Source organism: Giraffa tippelskirchi, chromosome 3 (genome assembly GCF_054371585.1).
Source record: "Giraffa tippelskirchi isolate mGirTip1 chromosome 3, T2T-mGirTip1v1.2.pri, whole genome shotgun sequence".
NCBI classification, from domain to species: Eukaryota; Metazoa; Chordata; class Mammalia; order Artiodactyla; family Giraffidae; genus Giraffa; species Giraffa tippelskirchi.
This window is the reverse complement of record NC_137277.1, coordinates 5,475,090-5,491,406: the sequence shown is the minus strand read 5'-3', so window position 1 is coordinate 5,491,406 and position 16,317 is coordinate 5,475,090. Positions and strand designations below refer to the sequence as shown.

At 59.7% G+C, this 16,317-nt stretch overlaps 1 protein-coding gene across 1 annotated transcript in view; it reads left to right on the top strand.

Annotated features, from left to right (window-relative positions):
- The window catches only part of SDK2 (sidekick cell adhesion molecule 2), a 268,402-nt gene that overhangs the window by 221,622 nt on the left and 30,463 nt on the right, over positions 1 to 16,317 (top strand). Inside the window, exons 26-36 of the mRNA XM_081581340.1 lie at positions 497 to 612; positions 1,340 to 1,529; positions 2,748 to 2,846; positions 4,088 to 4,282; positions 5,275 to 5,476; positions 6,390 to 6,493; positions 7,001 to 7,071; positions 8,591 to 8,726; positions 10,262 to 10,318; positions 11,576 to 11,677; positions 11,832 to 11,947. Coding sequence (XP_081437466.1) covers positions 497 to 612; positions 1,340 to 1,529; positions 2,748 to 2,846; positions 4,088 to 4,282; positions 5,275 to 5,476; positions 6,390 to 6,493; positions 7,001 to 7,071; positions 8,591 to 8,726; positions 10,262 to 10,318; positions 11,576 to 11,677; positions 11,832 to 11,947 — 1,388 coding nt within the window. The remainder of the gene's footprint in view (positions 1 to 496; positions 613 to 1,339; positions 1,530 to 2,747; positions 2,847 to 4,087; positions 4,283 to 5,274; positions 5,477 to 6,389; positions 6,494 to 7,000; positions 7,072 to 8,590; positions 8,727 to 10,261; positions 10,319 to 11,575; positions 11,678 to 11,831; positions 11,948 to 16,317) is intronic.

Here is a 16,317-nt window from a genome sequence, read left to right as displayed (position 1 = left end):
CCCTGACCCCAGTGATGCCTGCGAGACCCCACGATTGGAGGTGCGGGAGGGGAAGGGGGTGCAGGTTGGGTTAGCTCTCAGAACATTCCAGAAATACAAGCTCACAGGGGCCTGGCAAGGGGACACTCACAGAATCTGTGCTCCCAGCCGGCAGGCAGCCCTCATCCGTCCGCACGTGGTGGGTAGCCTGTGGCTTCTTCCTGACGCCCTTTAAATGACGGCTCCCTTCCCACCGGGCTCCCCCCGCCCACACCCCCCCACGGCTGCACTGGCAGGAAGTGAAGAGTCATCCTGTCGGGATTCTGAGCGGGGGTCACAGGGGGCTCCCCTCACGCCAGAAGCAGCAGGCGTGATACTCCGGAGCCAAGAGCATCACTGTCGTGGGATAATTTGCTGTTTGGGGACCGCGCCCCGGTTCCTTCCCCAGACCCCCTCCACCCCTCCACTGCGGGGTCCACGCTGGGTCCTGAGCTCCTCCCCCCCTCCCCCCCCCCAGTGCCATCCTCCGGCCCCACCAACGTGTCTGCGCTGGCCACCACCTCCAGCAGCATGCTGGTGCGCTGGAACGAGGTCCCCGAGGCTGACCGCAATGGGCTGGTGCTGGGCTACAAGGTGAGGGGGGAGCCCCTGCAACGGGCTGGTGCTGGGCTACAAGGTGAGGGGGGAGCCCCTGCAATGGGCTGGTGCTGGGCTACAAGGTGAGGGGGGAGCCCCTCACCTGCTTCCCTGTCCAGGCACCCTGTCCTGGCGAGCCCCTGGCGCCCAGGACTCTGCCTTCTAGAGTGGGCATGGGGGTTCTGCCTGCCAGCATCCACGGGTCACCATGGCAACCAGGGAGTCCTCCCTTGGAGGTGGGGAAGCTTCCCATGAGGGCTGGAGGTCCTGGGGGGCAGCTCCGCCTCCCCCAGGAGGCCACACTGGGTGCCCCAGCCTCACTCCCAGCCCCCAGGGCCCAGATTCAGTTTCCATCATCTTCTAGAATTCCTCCCAAGCCTGCACCTACAGCCCCAGCCTGGAAGTCATGAGACATAGCTTGACCTCCCGGCTCTGCCGCTCCTGGCTCTGTGACCTAGAGCATGTCAGGCCGCCTCTCTGGGCCCGTTTTCCCAGCCGGATGCTCTCCGAGCAACCTCCAGCTCCGCAGCTTAGTGCATCTCCGTGTCCCCCTCCCTCCCCGAGCACTAGCTTGTGTAACCAGGGACCAAGCCCCTCCAAGGAGCCCCGGGCCCACCCACTCATCCTCACCCCCCGCCCCCAGCTCCTGGGGAGGAGATAGGAGACGTTCTGGCAAGGCCAGAACCCGGCCCACGTCCCTGACCCCCACGCTGGGCTCTGACAGGTGCTGTACAAGGAGAAGGACTCGGACGCCCCGCCCCGGTTCTGGCTGGTGGAAGGGAACTCTTCCCGCAGCGCCCAGCTCACAGGCCTGGGCAAGTATGTGCTCTACGAGATCCAGGTGCTGGCCTTCACGCGCATCGGGGACGGGGGCCCCAGCCACCCTCCCATCCTGGAGCGGACCCTGGATGACGGTGAGGTCACACCCCCAGAGGTCTGGGCAAGGCTGGGAGCTGCGCTTCCCCCCCTACCCCCGCCCCCCGCCCAGCCCTGCCCCTCCTGGGGTCTCCCTCTCCCCCAGAGGGAACCGTGGCCTCAGGCTTCCCCTGGGAAAGCCGGTCTCTACCCCACTGCAGGGAAGGCTAACTACAGACCTCATCCCTAAGGAAGAAATGACAGTGCAGGGGCCTTCTGACATCCGATCCAGCCTCTCTGGGGCAAGAAAAGAGAGTCTGAGCCCCTTTGGATTTCTTGTCCGCCTGGGGCAGGCTCAGGCCGAGTGCAGGTCTGTGCAAAGGAAAGGCCTGGTTTTTCCTTTGCACAAGCCTACGGGTCCTGTTTGCCAATGAATGGCGCCAGCCAAGCTCCAGGCATCCGTCTCTGCAGCAAAACGCCCCATCAGAGGCCGCCCTGACAGGTCCTTTCCCCTCGCTTCCTGCACACGCGCATCCTCACACGCTGCTCAGCACAAACATCGGTGGGGTCGGGACAAGAGGGCCAAAGGAAGCCCAAACACCATATGTCTCTGTGCTCGAAAGCGATAAATCAAGCTAATGATCTGTTAAATTAAATATGTTCTATCCTCCCGCCTTGACAAATATACCCGCCTAATGACCTGGAAGGCCAAGTTCAAATTTAGAAATCTCAGCTTCCTTGGCATTGCCGGTGGGACGGAAGCGGCGCAGGAAAACCTGTGCCCCCATGACCCTGGTTCTCTGCCCTCCTCACCCTCTTCTCCTCTGGCCCCTACCAGTCAGTCTCTATCCACATGCGTGCCCCACAGCCGCCCGTTGGCCATTCCTGGGTCCAGAAGGGCAAGTCTGCACCCTCCGGAGGGTGGATCCAGGGAACATGCCCAGGAAGCATGCTTGGGGCTGTTTGGACAGGGCGCCCCAGATCTGAGGATTCCCGACAGAGGTCTGAAAAGAGGTGTGGTGTGGGCTCGGGATGGGCACTTTAGTTTGCCCCCAGGCTGGAGCCTGTGTGCCTTCTAGTTCCTGCCGAATAATACGTAAACCTCGCATGTCAGTGCCCCGTGTGAGGCCGCGGTGCCAGGTGCAGACACACACTCCCCCGCAGCTCACTGAGCGGCCTGTCCCCCACCTGCCCCGTGCTGCTCTGGGGGAGCCGGGTGGGTCTGGGGGCTGAGCGGCGGCCGCACAGTCACCTGCTGCTCCCTTGTCCCCCCCCAGTCCCGGGACCCCCCATGGGCATCCTGTTCCCGGAGGTGCGGACAACGTCAGTGCGGCTGGTCTGGCAGCCCCCTGCTGCCCCCAACGGCATCATTCTTGGTAAGGCCTTCCCCTTCCCGGGCCCTGGCTGCAGGAAGCAGGCGGTGTAAGATACAAAGGAGGCAGATTCAGCGTTGGCAGGAGGGAGACTGAGCCCAGGCAGTGTTCACATATCCTCAAGAAAGGCTCTAACTTCTCCCACTAGAAATCTCAGTCTGGTAGAGGACAGTTTGTGGTGGCCCAGGGGCAGGGGGAGGGATGGGGGGGTGGGGTCAGCAGATGCGAACCCTAGAATGGACGGACAGTGAGGTCCTACTGTATAGCACAGGGAGCTGTGTTCAGTTGGGATAAACCATAGTCGAAGAGAATACTATAAAAGAATGTGCATGTACACGTATAACCGAGTCACTTTGCTGTATAGCAGAAATCAACACAACACTGAATCAACTAGACATCAACTTAAAAAAGACAGAAATTCCATCTGTAAGATTATCAGCTGGAGGGCACGGTCAGGTTCAGGTCTCTTAAGGACCATTGATTAGCTCTGTGCCCCATGAGCCCTAGGGCCCCAGCCAACGGGCCATCTGGTGAACCTCGGCCACGGTTTCTAAGTGTGGCCAGGTCAGGGTGCCCTGACGGGCTCAGGTGGGAAACAGGGCCCACGGTCCCCATCGGGGATGCTGTAGATGAGAAGCATCATTTCATATCCAAGGCTCCTCCCCTAACACACACACACACGCACGCACGCACGCACGCACGCACACACACACACACACACGCAGGAGGAGACACAGGGTTGAGATCAGCAGCTGGGTGAACTTGAGCCGGTCTGCCTCCCTCCACGGCCTCAGCCCCTCACCTGTAACGTGGGGATTGGACCACCTGTGTCCGGTTCAGGGCTCTCAATCCTGGCACCTCCCAGTGGAAGTCACGCCTCTGGAGACAGAGTGGAGGTGGGGAGGGTGCATGACTTGGACTCAGAAAGACCTGGGCTGGCTGGACTTCCAGCTCGGTCACTTCCTGACAGGTGGTCTGGCCTCTCTGAGCCTCAGTGTCCTCCCCTGGGGCGGCTGGGCTCGGGGGGGGGGGGCGGTCGCATACCCTGCATGGAGCACCGGTCCAAGGCCCCCAGAGTCACATTCCCCAGGTGGCAGCTGAGGATGTGAGAGCGACCCACAGGGCTTCAAGACGGACCACGGCCAGGGTGGTCCAAGGGCAGACGCCGCGGCAGCCACGGGCTCGGGCCCCAGGGGCAGCCTGCCCCGCCTCCCAACACCACCCGCCCCCTTCCCTCCCCGCAGCTTACCAGATCACACACCGGCTCAATGCCACCTCAGCCAACGCTGCCGCCGTGGAAGTGCTCGCGCCCAGCGCCCGCCAGTTCACAGCCACCAGCCTCAAGCCAGAGTCTGTCTACCTGTTCCGCATCACGGCCCAGACCCGCAAGGGCTGGGGAGAGGCCGCCGAGGCCTTGGTGGTGACCACAGAGAAGAGAGGTGACCATCCTCTGGGGCCAGGGAGGGGGCGGGCGCTCACCCCCTTTCCTGGTGCCTGACCAGGGGTGGGCCAGTGACAAGCTGTGAGTCTCTTGTCCTGGTCCCGAATGGAAAGTGGGCTCCCATCTGTGTCCCAAGGCCAGCACGGGCTCCAGTAGACTTCTGGAGCTGAGTGGGGCGGTGCCCTTCCCAGGACCCTGCTCTGAGCCGGTACTGGTTTTCCGAAGGGCGGGTTGGTGAGGCCAGCTTCCCTCCTTGCTCCCCGCCCCCTCGACAGAGGGGTCCAGTTGGGTGCAAAACGGGGCCGCAGCCCAGAGTCCTGGCTGCCTTCGCCCTGCAGCCCTGAGCCAGCTTCTCACCCCGGATCAGGCTCCCCAGAAGCAGGCCTGAGCCCCGGACGCCTGTGAACCTGGTTTATTGGACAGTGCTCCCAGAAAAAACCCAGAACAGTGGCTCTCAACCAGGGTGACTGGGCACCCCGGGGGCCACTGGGCAAAGTCTGGAGGCCTTTGGGTTGTCACACCTGGAGAGGAAGGCGTCCTGGCATCTAGTGGGTGCGGGCACACATCCCGCAAGGTGCAGGACAGGCCCCTTCAATAGAGACCCATCCACCCAAAGCCGAAGGGCCGAGGAGAACTCCCGCCTCAGGGCATGGGGAAGCGAGAGGGGACCAAGCATGGGCATTGGACACGCCAAGTCCCGTGGAGGGAACGTGGGCTCAGCCCCACTCCGTCAGGGCCAGCCTAGGTCCCAGGGGCAACGGAGCCGGTGTCCACACCTCTCACTGTCAGCCCTGGGGGGCAGGAGGGGTGAATTCCTAGACACCCGGGCCTCTCCTAGCCCAGGGGCCACCGCTGGACCAGGAGCCCCAGTGCTGACTGTCAGGTCCTCTGGGCGTGGAAGTGGGATGGGGCGGGGAGGCGGCCGAGAAAGCACATCTCTCATCCCCGCCGCGTGCTCACCCACGCGCCCCCTGCTCCGCGCCCCCCCAGACCGCCCGCAGCCCCCCAGCAAGCCAGTGGTACAGCAGGAGGACGTGAAGGCACGCAGCGTGCTGCTGTCCTGGGAGCCGGGCAGCGACGGGCTGTCCCCCGTGCGCTACTACACAGTCCAGACCCGCGAGCTGCCCAGCGGTCGGTGGGCGCTGCACTCGGCCTCCGTGAGCCACAACGCCTCCGCCTTCGTCGTGGACCGGTGAGGCCCCGCGGTCTGGCCGCCAGCACCTCCACCCTGCCCCGCCCGGCTGGGGCAGCACCACCCTCAGAGGGGCTCCTGGGGGCCTGGAGCCCACCCCCACACGGCTTCCACAGCCCCCATCCCCCAGACCCCTCCCCGTCCACGCACATCCCCTCCAGCTGTGTCTGAACCTCCCTCCCCACCCTCTCTGGAGTCTTGTTAGGGCTGCCTCTTAATTGTCTATTTCTGGAGCCTAGAAGCACCCCCTTCGAGAGGCTGGCCACTCTTCATTAGCTGGATCCCACCAGCCAGCCGGTGTCTCTCTCTGCATCTTTAATAGGGGAGTGAAGCTCTGCTCCGAAATCCTGCCTTCAATTTAATTCCTACTGGGATGTATTTTTAATATTCCAGTTGACGTGACCGCAAGTTTTGAGCAATACTCTTCTCCTCCCCACCCCCCACCCCACCGCACCCCCAATAAATCAAAAAGGAAGGCGTTTGCCTGGAGAGGAAATGAGCCTTAGAGAGATGAAGTGCTGGTTAACTCTTGAGACCCTCAGCCCCTCCCGAATTTACTAAGTGCAAGAGCGGGCTGGCAGTTCTTGGGGGCGGGGTCAGCTCCCAGTGGGGTTACTCTGCCTGCAGGCCCCTCCAAAGTAGCAAATATATGGATGTTTCTACTTGGGGACCTCTGGCATCTAGCTGGGACCGAGGGTGAGGCCATGCCCCGAGCCGGCCAGGTCTAGGGGGCCCCAGGGCCTGGCCTAAGCCTCAGGTTGTCGCCTTCATGGCAGACCGTCCTTCTGAGCCTCCATGTTCCTGTCTGTGCAGTGGATCTGCACCCTACGGGGCTGCCCTGGGGAGACGGACAGCAGAGATAGGGGACCTAGAAGGACACCTCCCCGGTTCATTTATTCCAATTCCTCTACAGGCTCAAGCCCTTCACGTCCTACAAGTTCCGCGTGAAGGCGACCAATGACATTGGAGACAGCGAGTTCAGCGAGGAGTCAGAGCCCCTGACCACCCTGCAGGCCGGTCAGTGCCCTCTGCTTGGGGCTCTCTCGGTCCCCTGGGCAGCTGCTGGGCGCTGGGCATTCCCTTTGTGGGGTGGGGCCTCCAAAGATGGAGGGACCCTAGGCCTGTCTGGATCCTTGGTCTGGCTCCCTGGGCAGAGTCCCAAGGAGGTTTGGGTCTGAGGGGCCTTCTCCAGGGCTCAGCACCCACAGCCAGCCTGGAGTCCTCACGTCCTCTGTCCTCATCTTCTCTGTCCTCCAAGCTCACAGCCGACCCCAGGAAGCCGTGTCGGTGTGGGGAGGCTCTGGGGCCAGAGAGGAGAGGCTCCAGGCCCCCGGGTCTGGGCTGGGGTCAGGGTCCTGGCCCCTCACCCCGTCCACATTGGCTCTTCTTGTGCAGGAGTTGGGGCGGGCCGTGGGGGTGAATTGTGCCTGAAGCGGGACCAGTGTCAGCAGAACCTGGTTCCCATGGCTTCCCAGGGGCCCCCGTCCCGCCCCGCAGAGCTCACCTGTCCCCCTCTCCCTCCAGCCCCCGACGAACCGCCCACGATCGTGTCGGTGACACCCCACACCACCACCTCGGTGCTGATCCGATGGCAGGTACGGCTGGCAGGCGGGGAGGGGCCCGTGTCCCGCGCGGACTCGGTCACACTCTGCGCTTGGACCAGCAATTCACCAGCCCTGGCAGGACTGGAGCACGGTACCCACATGCATAGACACGCACGCTCACGTGTACACAGACACATCCTTCACTCCTCTCCCAGGTAATAAGATCCCACCACGTACCCTTGTATGGATGAGGACCCAGACTCGGGGAGGTGATGACAAAGTCCCAGGTCACACAGCTACTAGCTGGCACTAAGTTTGGTGCCCTGAGGTCAGCAGAATCCTTGGACAGAGACAGGCTTGGGGCATCCAGGGTCTCCGAGAACCCAGCCCTGCTCCCTGAATGAAGGGGTTCCCAACAGAGACCAAACACAGGTGTGCGTGCCTCACCTGTGCCCGGGCCGGGCTCTGTCCTGTGAGCAGGAACCCATTGTCCAGGTACAAAGAATCCCCCTTCCATCCCTGCCCACCCCCAGCCACTGCTCATGTGGGCACTGCCTCTCACATGGCCCGAGGAAGACCCAGGACACTTCTCAGAGAACCGGCTGCCCCTGGATACCTTCGAGACCCTCCCCAGCCCCCTGAAGTCCAGCCATGGGGTTCAGCAGGTCACCTCCCCAGAGGCCCCAAAACCAGGAACTAGTGTCTCCTTTTCTCAGGATTAGAGGGGCAGGTGCCAACCTTTGCCCACCTGCAGTCCCTCTGAAGGGGAAGCCTTTGAGGAGGAAACAGGAGGGACCCCCCCCAACCCTCCCCCAGCCCCAGACCCCACCTGAGGAGGACGGTCCCCAAAGAGAAAATGACCTGGAGCAACCAGGAGCAAGGCGGAGGACGGAGCGGCAGGGAGGTGCCAGATGCAGCCAGGGACGCAATTAAGGAGCTCATAAAAGGCTGAACTGTTGCAGCAGGTTTTTTAGAAGAAGTGTCATAAAAGGTAGTTTCCACCTTCTCCAGAAGCCTGTTCTCCAGCTCATCTGAGGACGGGAGCAGAAAGCAAAGGAGAAAACGATAAAGACACATTCGCCCTGGGTCGCTGAACAGCAGGGCGAGGGCTCTCCCTAGTTCCCTAGTTCCTGGGAAACTCCAAGAGATCTTGGCCAGGGTGGGTGATCATGTGAGGAAGTTTCTAGACAAGGAATGACACTTTAAGACTTGCTCTGCATCCAGAGTCGTGCTCAGGGCCCCCACGATGCTGTGTGACCTTGGGCAAGTTCCTTTCCATCTCTGAACCTCACTTTTCTGCTCTGTTCATTGGGAATGGCGTAGTGATTCCTGCCGTGCCCTGCCTCACAGAAAATGCTACAGGGGTGGAATAACCTCACTGGAAATGCTTGGAAAATTAGAGATGCTCAGTGCCACTTTGATTCCTTTTCCTGGTCTAGACGCAGTCCCTGCTCTGTGACTGCAGGAGGCGGGGTGGAGAGGGAGGGAAGGAAGGAGGGACCGAGCGGAAGGGGATGTGCAGCCGTGGTCCAGCCCGGCCGGCTCCATCCTCCTACCCCTTGCCCTGCAGCCGCCATCGGAGGACAAGATCAACGGAATCCTCCTGGGCTTCCGGATCCGGTACCGGGAGCTGCTCTACGATGGACTGAGGGGCTTCACGCTGCGCGGCATCAACAACCCAGGGGCCAAGTGGGCGGAGCTCACCTGTGAGTGACCGCGGAGGGAGTCGGGGTGGGCGGAGCCTGAACCTCCCAGCTTCCTGCAACCTGGTTAACCTGAGACCCTGCGCCCTCCGCTGTGTGCGCCTCCCATCCCGTCCCATGTAGTCACCAACCGCGTGTTTCCTTAGCACTTCACATGCCCCTGGACACTGGGGGGACACCAGGGAACAAGACGGACAGGGTCCCTGCGCTCCCAGAGCTTGCAGGCTGGAGGAGGAGCCAGGTGCTGGAGAAGAAAACCCTGGTAGGGGTGTCTAAGACCGCTGGCATGCCTGTTGTGATGGGCATATTCCAAGCGAGCCTAAAGCTGGTGTCAGAAAAGATGTCCGAGGGGATGGCCATGGCGATGACCCTGATGGATGATTCCAGGTCTTGAAGCGGGGGTGGGAGGGTCCTGGCATGTGCAAAGGGCCTGAGGTGGGAAGGACCCAAAGCCAAGCCGGGTTGTATCCCAAGGGCAGCAGTCTGGCCCTTTCTGCTTCCTCCGGGAGGTTACTGTTCTGCCCTGGGGTCCTCAGAACCCAGCCTGCCTCTGCAACTGGAAGGAAAATATGAGAAGCAGAGCAGAAACCCCAGAGAGTCGTTCAAGCCAGGGAAGGACGTGTCGTGCTTTCGGTTAGGATGGTTACTTCGGGGACTTGAGGATGACAGCTGGTGATGGGGCAGGGGCCCCGGCAGAGGCAAATACGGCAACGTAGGTGAGAGCGTGAGGTTGGCCCCGAGGCAACAGGCTTGGGATGGAGAGCCAGTCTGGGAGATGGCATGCTGTAGTCCACCCCCCACTGATTCATGCTGGGGACGCGGAAGGGGGTCGGAGGAATCGGTCCCCAGATGGGCGGTGGGACCAGACCAGTGACGGGCAGGAGCAGAGGAGCAGCTTAACATCCTCTTGATCCATCTTGATGCTTCCTCCCATCCTTCTCTTAAACCCTCTGCGCCTTGTCTTCCAGTGGGTATTAGCAGACAACAAGATGATTGAACGTGCAGCCAAGGAAAATTAATAGAAAAAACTCAGAAGTAGCTGATCCAACAGCTTGCATTCTTCTTTTTTTTTTATCTTTTGGCAGACATGTGCTGGGGGTTGTGATTTTATAGCCTGTGTATAATACAGTCATATTTCCTAGTAGTAAAATGGCTTCTGGTTCATATGAGGAAATTAACGACATCGCTCTATCATGGCAGGAACTCAGACTTTAGACAAGGGCCCAGAGGGTCCCTCAGAACCGTCTCCATCTGGGGATGCCGGGCTCCCAGGGCCTCCCGGTGCCCTGTGACCTCTGGCGGGTGTGTGCCAGCGTGGGGCAGCACCGTCCTGGGAGCTGTCTGCCCCCACCCCGCCCCCCTCCCGCCCCGGCCCCTAACTCAGGAATCTGGAAGCCCCTTCCTCGGCCGTGTGTCTTCCCACCCCGCCCCCTCATCGGGGTCTCTGTGGCGCGGGGGGTGTGTGTACTAACCTCCTCTGTCTGCTGTCTCCCTCCGGCCCCCTCCACCCCGACCACCCCCCCGCCCCCACCCCGTAGCCTTCTACTCCATGCGGAACCTGAGCCGGCCCAGCCTCACGCAGTACGAGCTGGACAGTAAGTCCCCCTGCACAGCGGCTCCCCGATGGGCCAGGCCTTCCACGGGGAGGGGAGAGGGGCCTCCGAGGACGCCTGCCCACAGCCCAGGGGTGCGCCCACCTCAGGCTGCTTGAGGAAAGGTGCCTTCCTGCACACATGTGACTTTCCTGAAATGCCCAGAAAAGCAGGGGGGTCTCCCGGGAGGGTCTGCCCCAGCCCTCATCCATCAGGACAGAAGAGAAAGGAAAACGGCTTTGGTCTTACGCTCTGGGGAGCTGGGGATGGTGACAGGGGGTCCACGGTAGGACCCAGTGGTCCCACTAGTTGGATGGGTGGAGGTCCATGCTACTGCTGCCCATCTCATCCATCAAAGGCACTTGTCAGCTCAGCTGTCTTGCCCAACGAGTTCCACCCTGAAGTGAGCAGAGCCCTTCTTCCCCCAGGGGCCAGGACAGGTCCCTCCCTGGCCGGTGCCCCGGCCCTCGCCCTTGCTCTTTCCCTAACATCTGGGAGGGTGCTTGGCTCTCCCCAAGACCCGGAGCCTTGAGCCAGGGGGCCTCCCGTTAGGGGCCCACGTTAGACTGAGTTATTCATCTCCTTCCTCCCTCGTGGGTGCAGACCCGGGGCTGTCAGGGTGGTTAGAACGCCCACCTGGTGGGGGGAACAGAGAGGAGCCCACCCCAGCAGGCACAGTGACACACCCCAGGTGTCTGGCCCATTTTCCTGCAACCGCCCCCTCTCCCAGCTTCTAAGTGTCTCCCCCCGAGCACCCCAAAGTGAGCAGGAACAGAGGGTTTCTTAGCCCCAGATTCACATCCAATAAGCCCCTCTCTTTAAGGCTGAGCCCCGCCCCCATGTTGAGAGTTGGTTAATGGAGACTGGCTGGAGGGGTGGGGCAGGGGGGGATGGGGAGGAGCTGGGAACCTGGCACCCCTGAGATCAGGGTGCCCAGGACAGGCAGGGAAGAAGTGACCTGTGACCCGGCGTGTCCAGGAGAGTTTGGATGCGCACCTGTTGTCCCAGCATGAATGTTAGTAGTGCCCCTTTCGGTCCTAAACGCGTCCGGGATGGTCGCAGCCTGTGCGGGGTCCCAGGGATGAGCCAGGGCATCCCCTGCCATGGGCCAGCCGCCCCCCCCAGCTCTTCACTGTCCTTTCCTGGGCCTGCACTCCAGGGTCCAGGCTCGCAGGGGAGCGTCATCTCAGCCCCCCGCAGCCTCTGCCCTCTGTGACGTGAACTCTATGTCTCTCCCCCACCCCCAACTGTCGCCCCCAGACCTGAACAAGCACCGGCGCTACGAGATCCGCATGAGCGTGTACAACGCCGTGGGCGAGGGGCCCTCCAGCCCCCCACACGAGGTCTTTGTTGGGGAGGCAGGTGAGCACGGCTGCGCTTCCAGCCCCCTCCCACCCCAGCCCTCCCCCGGCCCTGAGAAGCCCAGCAGGAGGGGCTCTGGGATCTCGGGGCCCAGCCCAGCCCGCACCTCCTCCCTGAGGGACCCCTTCACACTCAGGACCCCTCTCGCCCTCAGTGCCCACGGCAGCGCCCCGCAACGTGGCTGTCCATGGCGCCACGGCCACACAGCTGGACGTGACGTGGGAGCCGCCCCCGCTGGAGAGCCAGAATGGGGACATCCAGGGCTACAAGGTAGGGGTGCTCGGGCAGAGAAGGGGGTCCAGGGGACACAGAGCCCAGTGGGGCTTGGGAAGGACCCAGGTGTGGCGAGGGGGAGAGGTCCCGGGTCTACACCTACTCCCTTGGCTGTTTGCATCCAACCCACTGAAATACACGCAGCTGGAGCAAAACGCTACGTCCCCTAGCGTCCCTGGGGCAGGTGGCACTCAGATGCTAGAAACTCAGGCCACACCCCAGCTTGTACCATCCCCCCAGCCTGTACAATGCCTGCCCAGCCCACCAGCTCCCGAAGCCAATGTGAGACCCTTTGAAGTGGTTATTTGGCCAACTCTAGTTACAGTATTGATGCTAACTGAACAGCCAGTTAGTAAAGGACCACCGACAAGGTCTTGGAAATCTCTGTTTAAAGTTATTTCTAGATTTTAGACAATGATGTGTGTTATGACAGGATTCTATTCGTCTCCAGTATTTGCTAAGCCCTTTAGAACTTCCCTGGTCACTCAGATGGTAAAGAATCTGCCTGCAATGCAGGAGACTCGGGTTCAATCCCTGGGTTGGGAAGATCCCCTGGAGAAGGAAATGGCAACCCACTCCAATATTCGTGCCTGGAGAATCCCATGGACAGAGGAGCCTGGCAGTGTAGAGTCCACAGAGTCACAAAGAGTTGGACATGACTAAGCAACTAACACTTTCAGTTTTCACTTAAGACTCCTGAAAGCCTGCTAAAGCTGGTAGAGTATAATGATTGTACCCATTGCACAGATGAGGAAACTAAGTCCCAAGTTAGTGGTTCAACGAGGTCACCAAAAAAGCTGGCAGCAGAGAGTCAAACTCCAGGTCTGCTGGTCCTCGCCCTGTAGGGGGTGGGGAGGAAGCGCTGGGCACACGACCCCTGGAATGTGCTTAGTCGTCAGTCGTGTCCAACTCTTTGCGACCCCATGGACTATAGCCCGCCAGTCCCCTCTGTCCATCTGGATTCTCCAGGCAAGAATACTGGAGTAGGTTGCCATGCCCTCCTCCAGGGGATTTTCCCAACCCAGGTCTCCCTCATTGCAGGCAGACTCTTTACCGTCTGAACCACCAATCACTGGAGGAGGTGGCGATAGTGATGACAATAACAATGTGCTACTCGGCTGGACACTCAGCCTGTGGCCATGTCTGAAGCCTGGCTCCCATGCCAGCGTCCAGCGCCGCTCTGATTCCTGGTGATTGTTTGTTGTTTCCAGAGGGCAGTACAGTGTAGTGGCAAGGTGGTGAGGGTGGGAGCCACCAGGAGCTTCCTGGTTTCCCCGGTTCAGCCCTGGTCGCACAGGCAGAAACTGAGTTTCTGCAAAGGCCTTGCCGGGTCACACGGCTTGCGGAGACCCCGTATATAGGAGTCTGGCTCTGTGTGGGGTGAAGAAGGCGGGAGCGAGAAGGGAGAGACGTCTCGCCAAGGATGCTCTGAAGATGGATGACGCTCCTGAGCAGCGCCAGCTGGGAGAACTAAATATTGCGCCCCTAGCATATGCCTCCCCAGGGACGACAAAGGAGCCCGACAGGGCCTGCTCTAGCTTGGCAGACACCAGTCTGGGGAGGTGTGAACGCCTCCAGTTAATGCACGGTCCCCGGAAATGTGTGGGTGCCCAGGCACCATGCATCACACAGCCGACGTCCATGTGCTCAGGGGAACGTCACGACCAAGCATGGACGCTGATGAGGGAACTAGAATTGCCGCCTCCCAGACCTGCATTAGGACTTCCCTGGTGGTAAAGAATCTGCCTGCCAATGCAAGAGACATGGGTTGGATTCCTGGGTTGGGATCCCCTGGAGAAGGCAATGGCAACCCACTGCAGTATGCATGCCTGGAGAATCCCAAGGACAGAGGAACCTGGTGGGCTGCAGTCCACGGGGTCACAAAGAGACACGACTTAGTGACTAAACAGCAACAATGAGACCTGCATTAACATCCATGCTCGTCGACCTTAAGCCAACCATGTGTTCACACCACCAGCCAGGGGTCATCACTCCAGGGTGAGCTGTGACGTGTGTGGGGGCACGCAGGTCGGTACAGCCGGCCTTTTCAGGGATGCGTGTTTATTGAGTAGTTATTTTGTGCCCAGCTGCATTCCCGATATGAGATTAAATCAGAGAGAGCATGAGCTTAAACTGTAGAGGAGGAAGGCTAGTGACGCACGAAGCAAAGAGCAGCCCCAGCTGGTGGTAATTGAAGCGGGTTAAGGGGCAAGTTTGGGACTTTAAACAGGGTCTTCGGGAGAAGACTTAATGAGAAGCTGCCACATGAGCAAAGATGAAGCCAAACTGGGTGTGAATCGCGTGGATCTGAGAGAAGAGTATTCCAGAACAAGGGGACTGACAAGCAAAGGCCCTGGGGTCAGTGGGTGCTTGGCGTGTACAAAGCCCAGCAGAGAGACCCATGTGTCTCAGCACGGTTGAGTGCATCACCGGGAGCCCTCAAGAGCTTTGGCCGAATGAGATGATGGCCATGGGGGCCTTGAGGACAGAAGAGGGACCTGGGTGACTTGGGTTTTTAAAGCTTGTGCTGGCTGCTGCGTTGAGAGGAGTCTGCATCGGGGTAAATGCAAAACCACGAAGAGGTGGCAGCATCATCAGGTGATGGGGGTTTAGACCAAGCAGTAGCTGTGAGAAGCGTTTGCTCTCGGTTCCATTTGAAGGGTAGAGCCATCAGAATTGGCTGATGAACTAAACGTGGAATGTGAGGGGAGGAGAAGCAACAAGGATTTCCTAGCAGTTGGATAGTGGAGCTTCCAGGTACAGAGCAGGAGAAAAGGAGGCAGTGAAAGGGGGAGGTCCGGAGGAGGAGGTTCGAGACGTTTTTTTGGATGTCCACGGGGAAACGCTGAAGGGAACTGGACACACAGGTGCGGAGTCCAAGGGAGAAGTTCCCGGCTGGAGGTGTCAATGGTGAAAGCCTTCGGCATACAGATGGTACCAAAAGCCTGGAGATGAGACATGGTTAGATGGAAAACACCAGACGTCTGAAAACTGAGCCCCAGGACCAAAACAAGTGATCGAATTCTCAAAACCCACATGAAGACTGTGCTTTCAGAAGGAGGGAGGAAGCAGATACGCCAGCTCTCCTGAGCGCTCAAGCAAGAAGAAACCTAGGAGGCAGTTATTCAGGGATGGGCAGACCACAGCCCATGGGCCTGATCTGGCCCCCAACTTGTTTTTATAAATAAAGTTTTATTGGCACACAGCCATGCCCATTTGTTTACAGATCACCTTTGGTTCCTTTCAAGTCACAAGGCAGAGTTGAATAACTGCAACAGAGACCGTGTGGCCAGCAAAGCCTAAAATATTCCTTGACTTCCCTGGTGGCTAAGATGTAAAGCATCTGCCTACAACTCGGGAGACCCGGGTTCAATCCACCTGGCCCTTTATAGGAGTTTCCAGAGCCCTGCATGATAACATTAAACAAGCCAAGTTCATGGGTGACTCTGATAAGAGTTTGGGCAGGGGATGCCTGCTTGGAGTGGGTTCGAGAGAGAATGAGGAGAGGCAGCCAGTACTGACATCCCTTTTGAGGAGTTTCGCTTTAGAGAAAAGTGACGAAATAGGGTAAAGGCTGGAAAAAGACAGTCAGTGGAGGCGGTTTTAAGATGGGAGGAATAACTCGTGTGTGTGCTGATAGAAACGGTTCTGGAAAGAGGAAGAATTTCGTGATTTGGAGACGAGAGGAAGCTGTGGTGGGTGATGCCCCAGAGGAGGTGACAGGGGCTGGGATTTAGGGCAGGAAGGTGAGGTCACCTCAGCAGGGAGCCGGCAGTTTGGCCCTAGCCGCAGGAGGGAGGCAGAAGGTAGGGACACAGGGTGGGAGGTGGTCCAGGTGGCAAAGGGAGCGTGTGGAGTCTCCCATGATGGCTTCTGGTGCTCCGTGAAGGGCCCGCAGCTAGGAGCAGGGATGGGGAGGAGATGCGTGGAGCCACAAGGTGGGATATTGCAGTGGGTGGACCAGACCAGTGTAGCACGGTGATCAGCCACTTGAGGCCATGCCTGTGAACTGAAAGTGTGACTTTCCTCCAGCAACAGCCAGCTATGTGACATGGGCTTGGACCTGACTTAACTGAGGCTGAAATCCAGCCTGGTGCCTGTGCTGAAGCCAGAAGGGGCAGGGACCCCATGCTCTGTGATGACCTCGAGTGTTGGGAAGGGGTCAGTGGCAGGGAGCTCCAAGAGGGAGAGGATATATGTTTACATATAGCTGATCCGCATGGTTGGACAGCAGAAACTAACACAACAGTGTAAAGCAATTATACTCCAGTTTTAAAAAGCGGGCATGGAATTGAGAATAAGAGATAGAAAGTGGTGATTATAATTCATTCCTACACCTGTTCCCGTCTACAGACGGTGTTTATCCA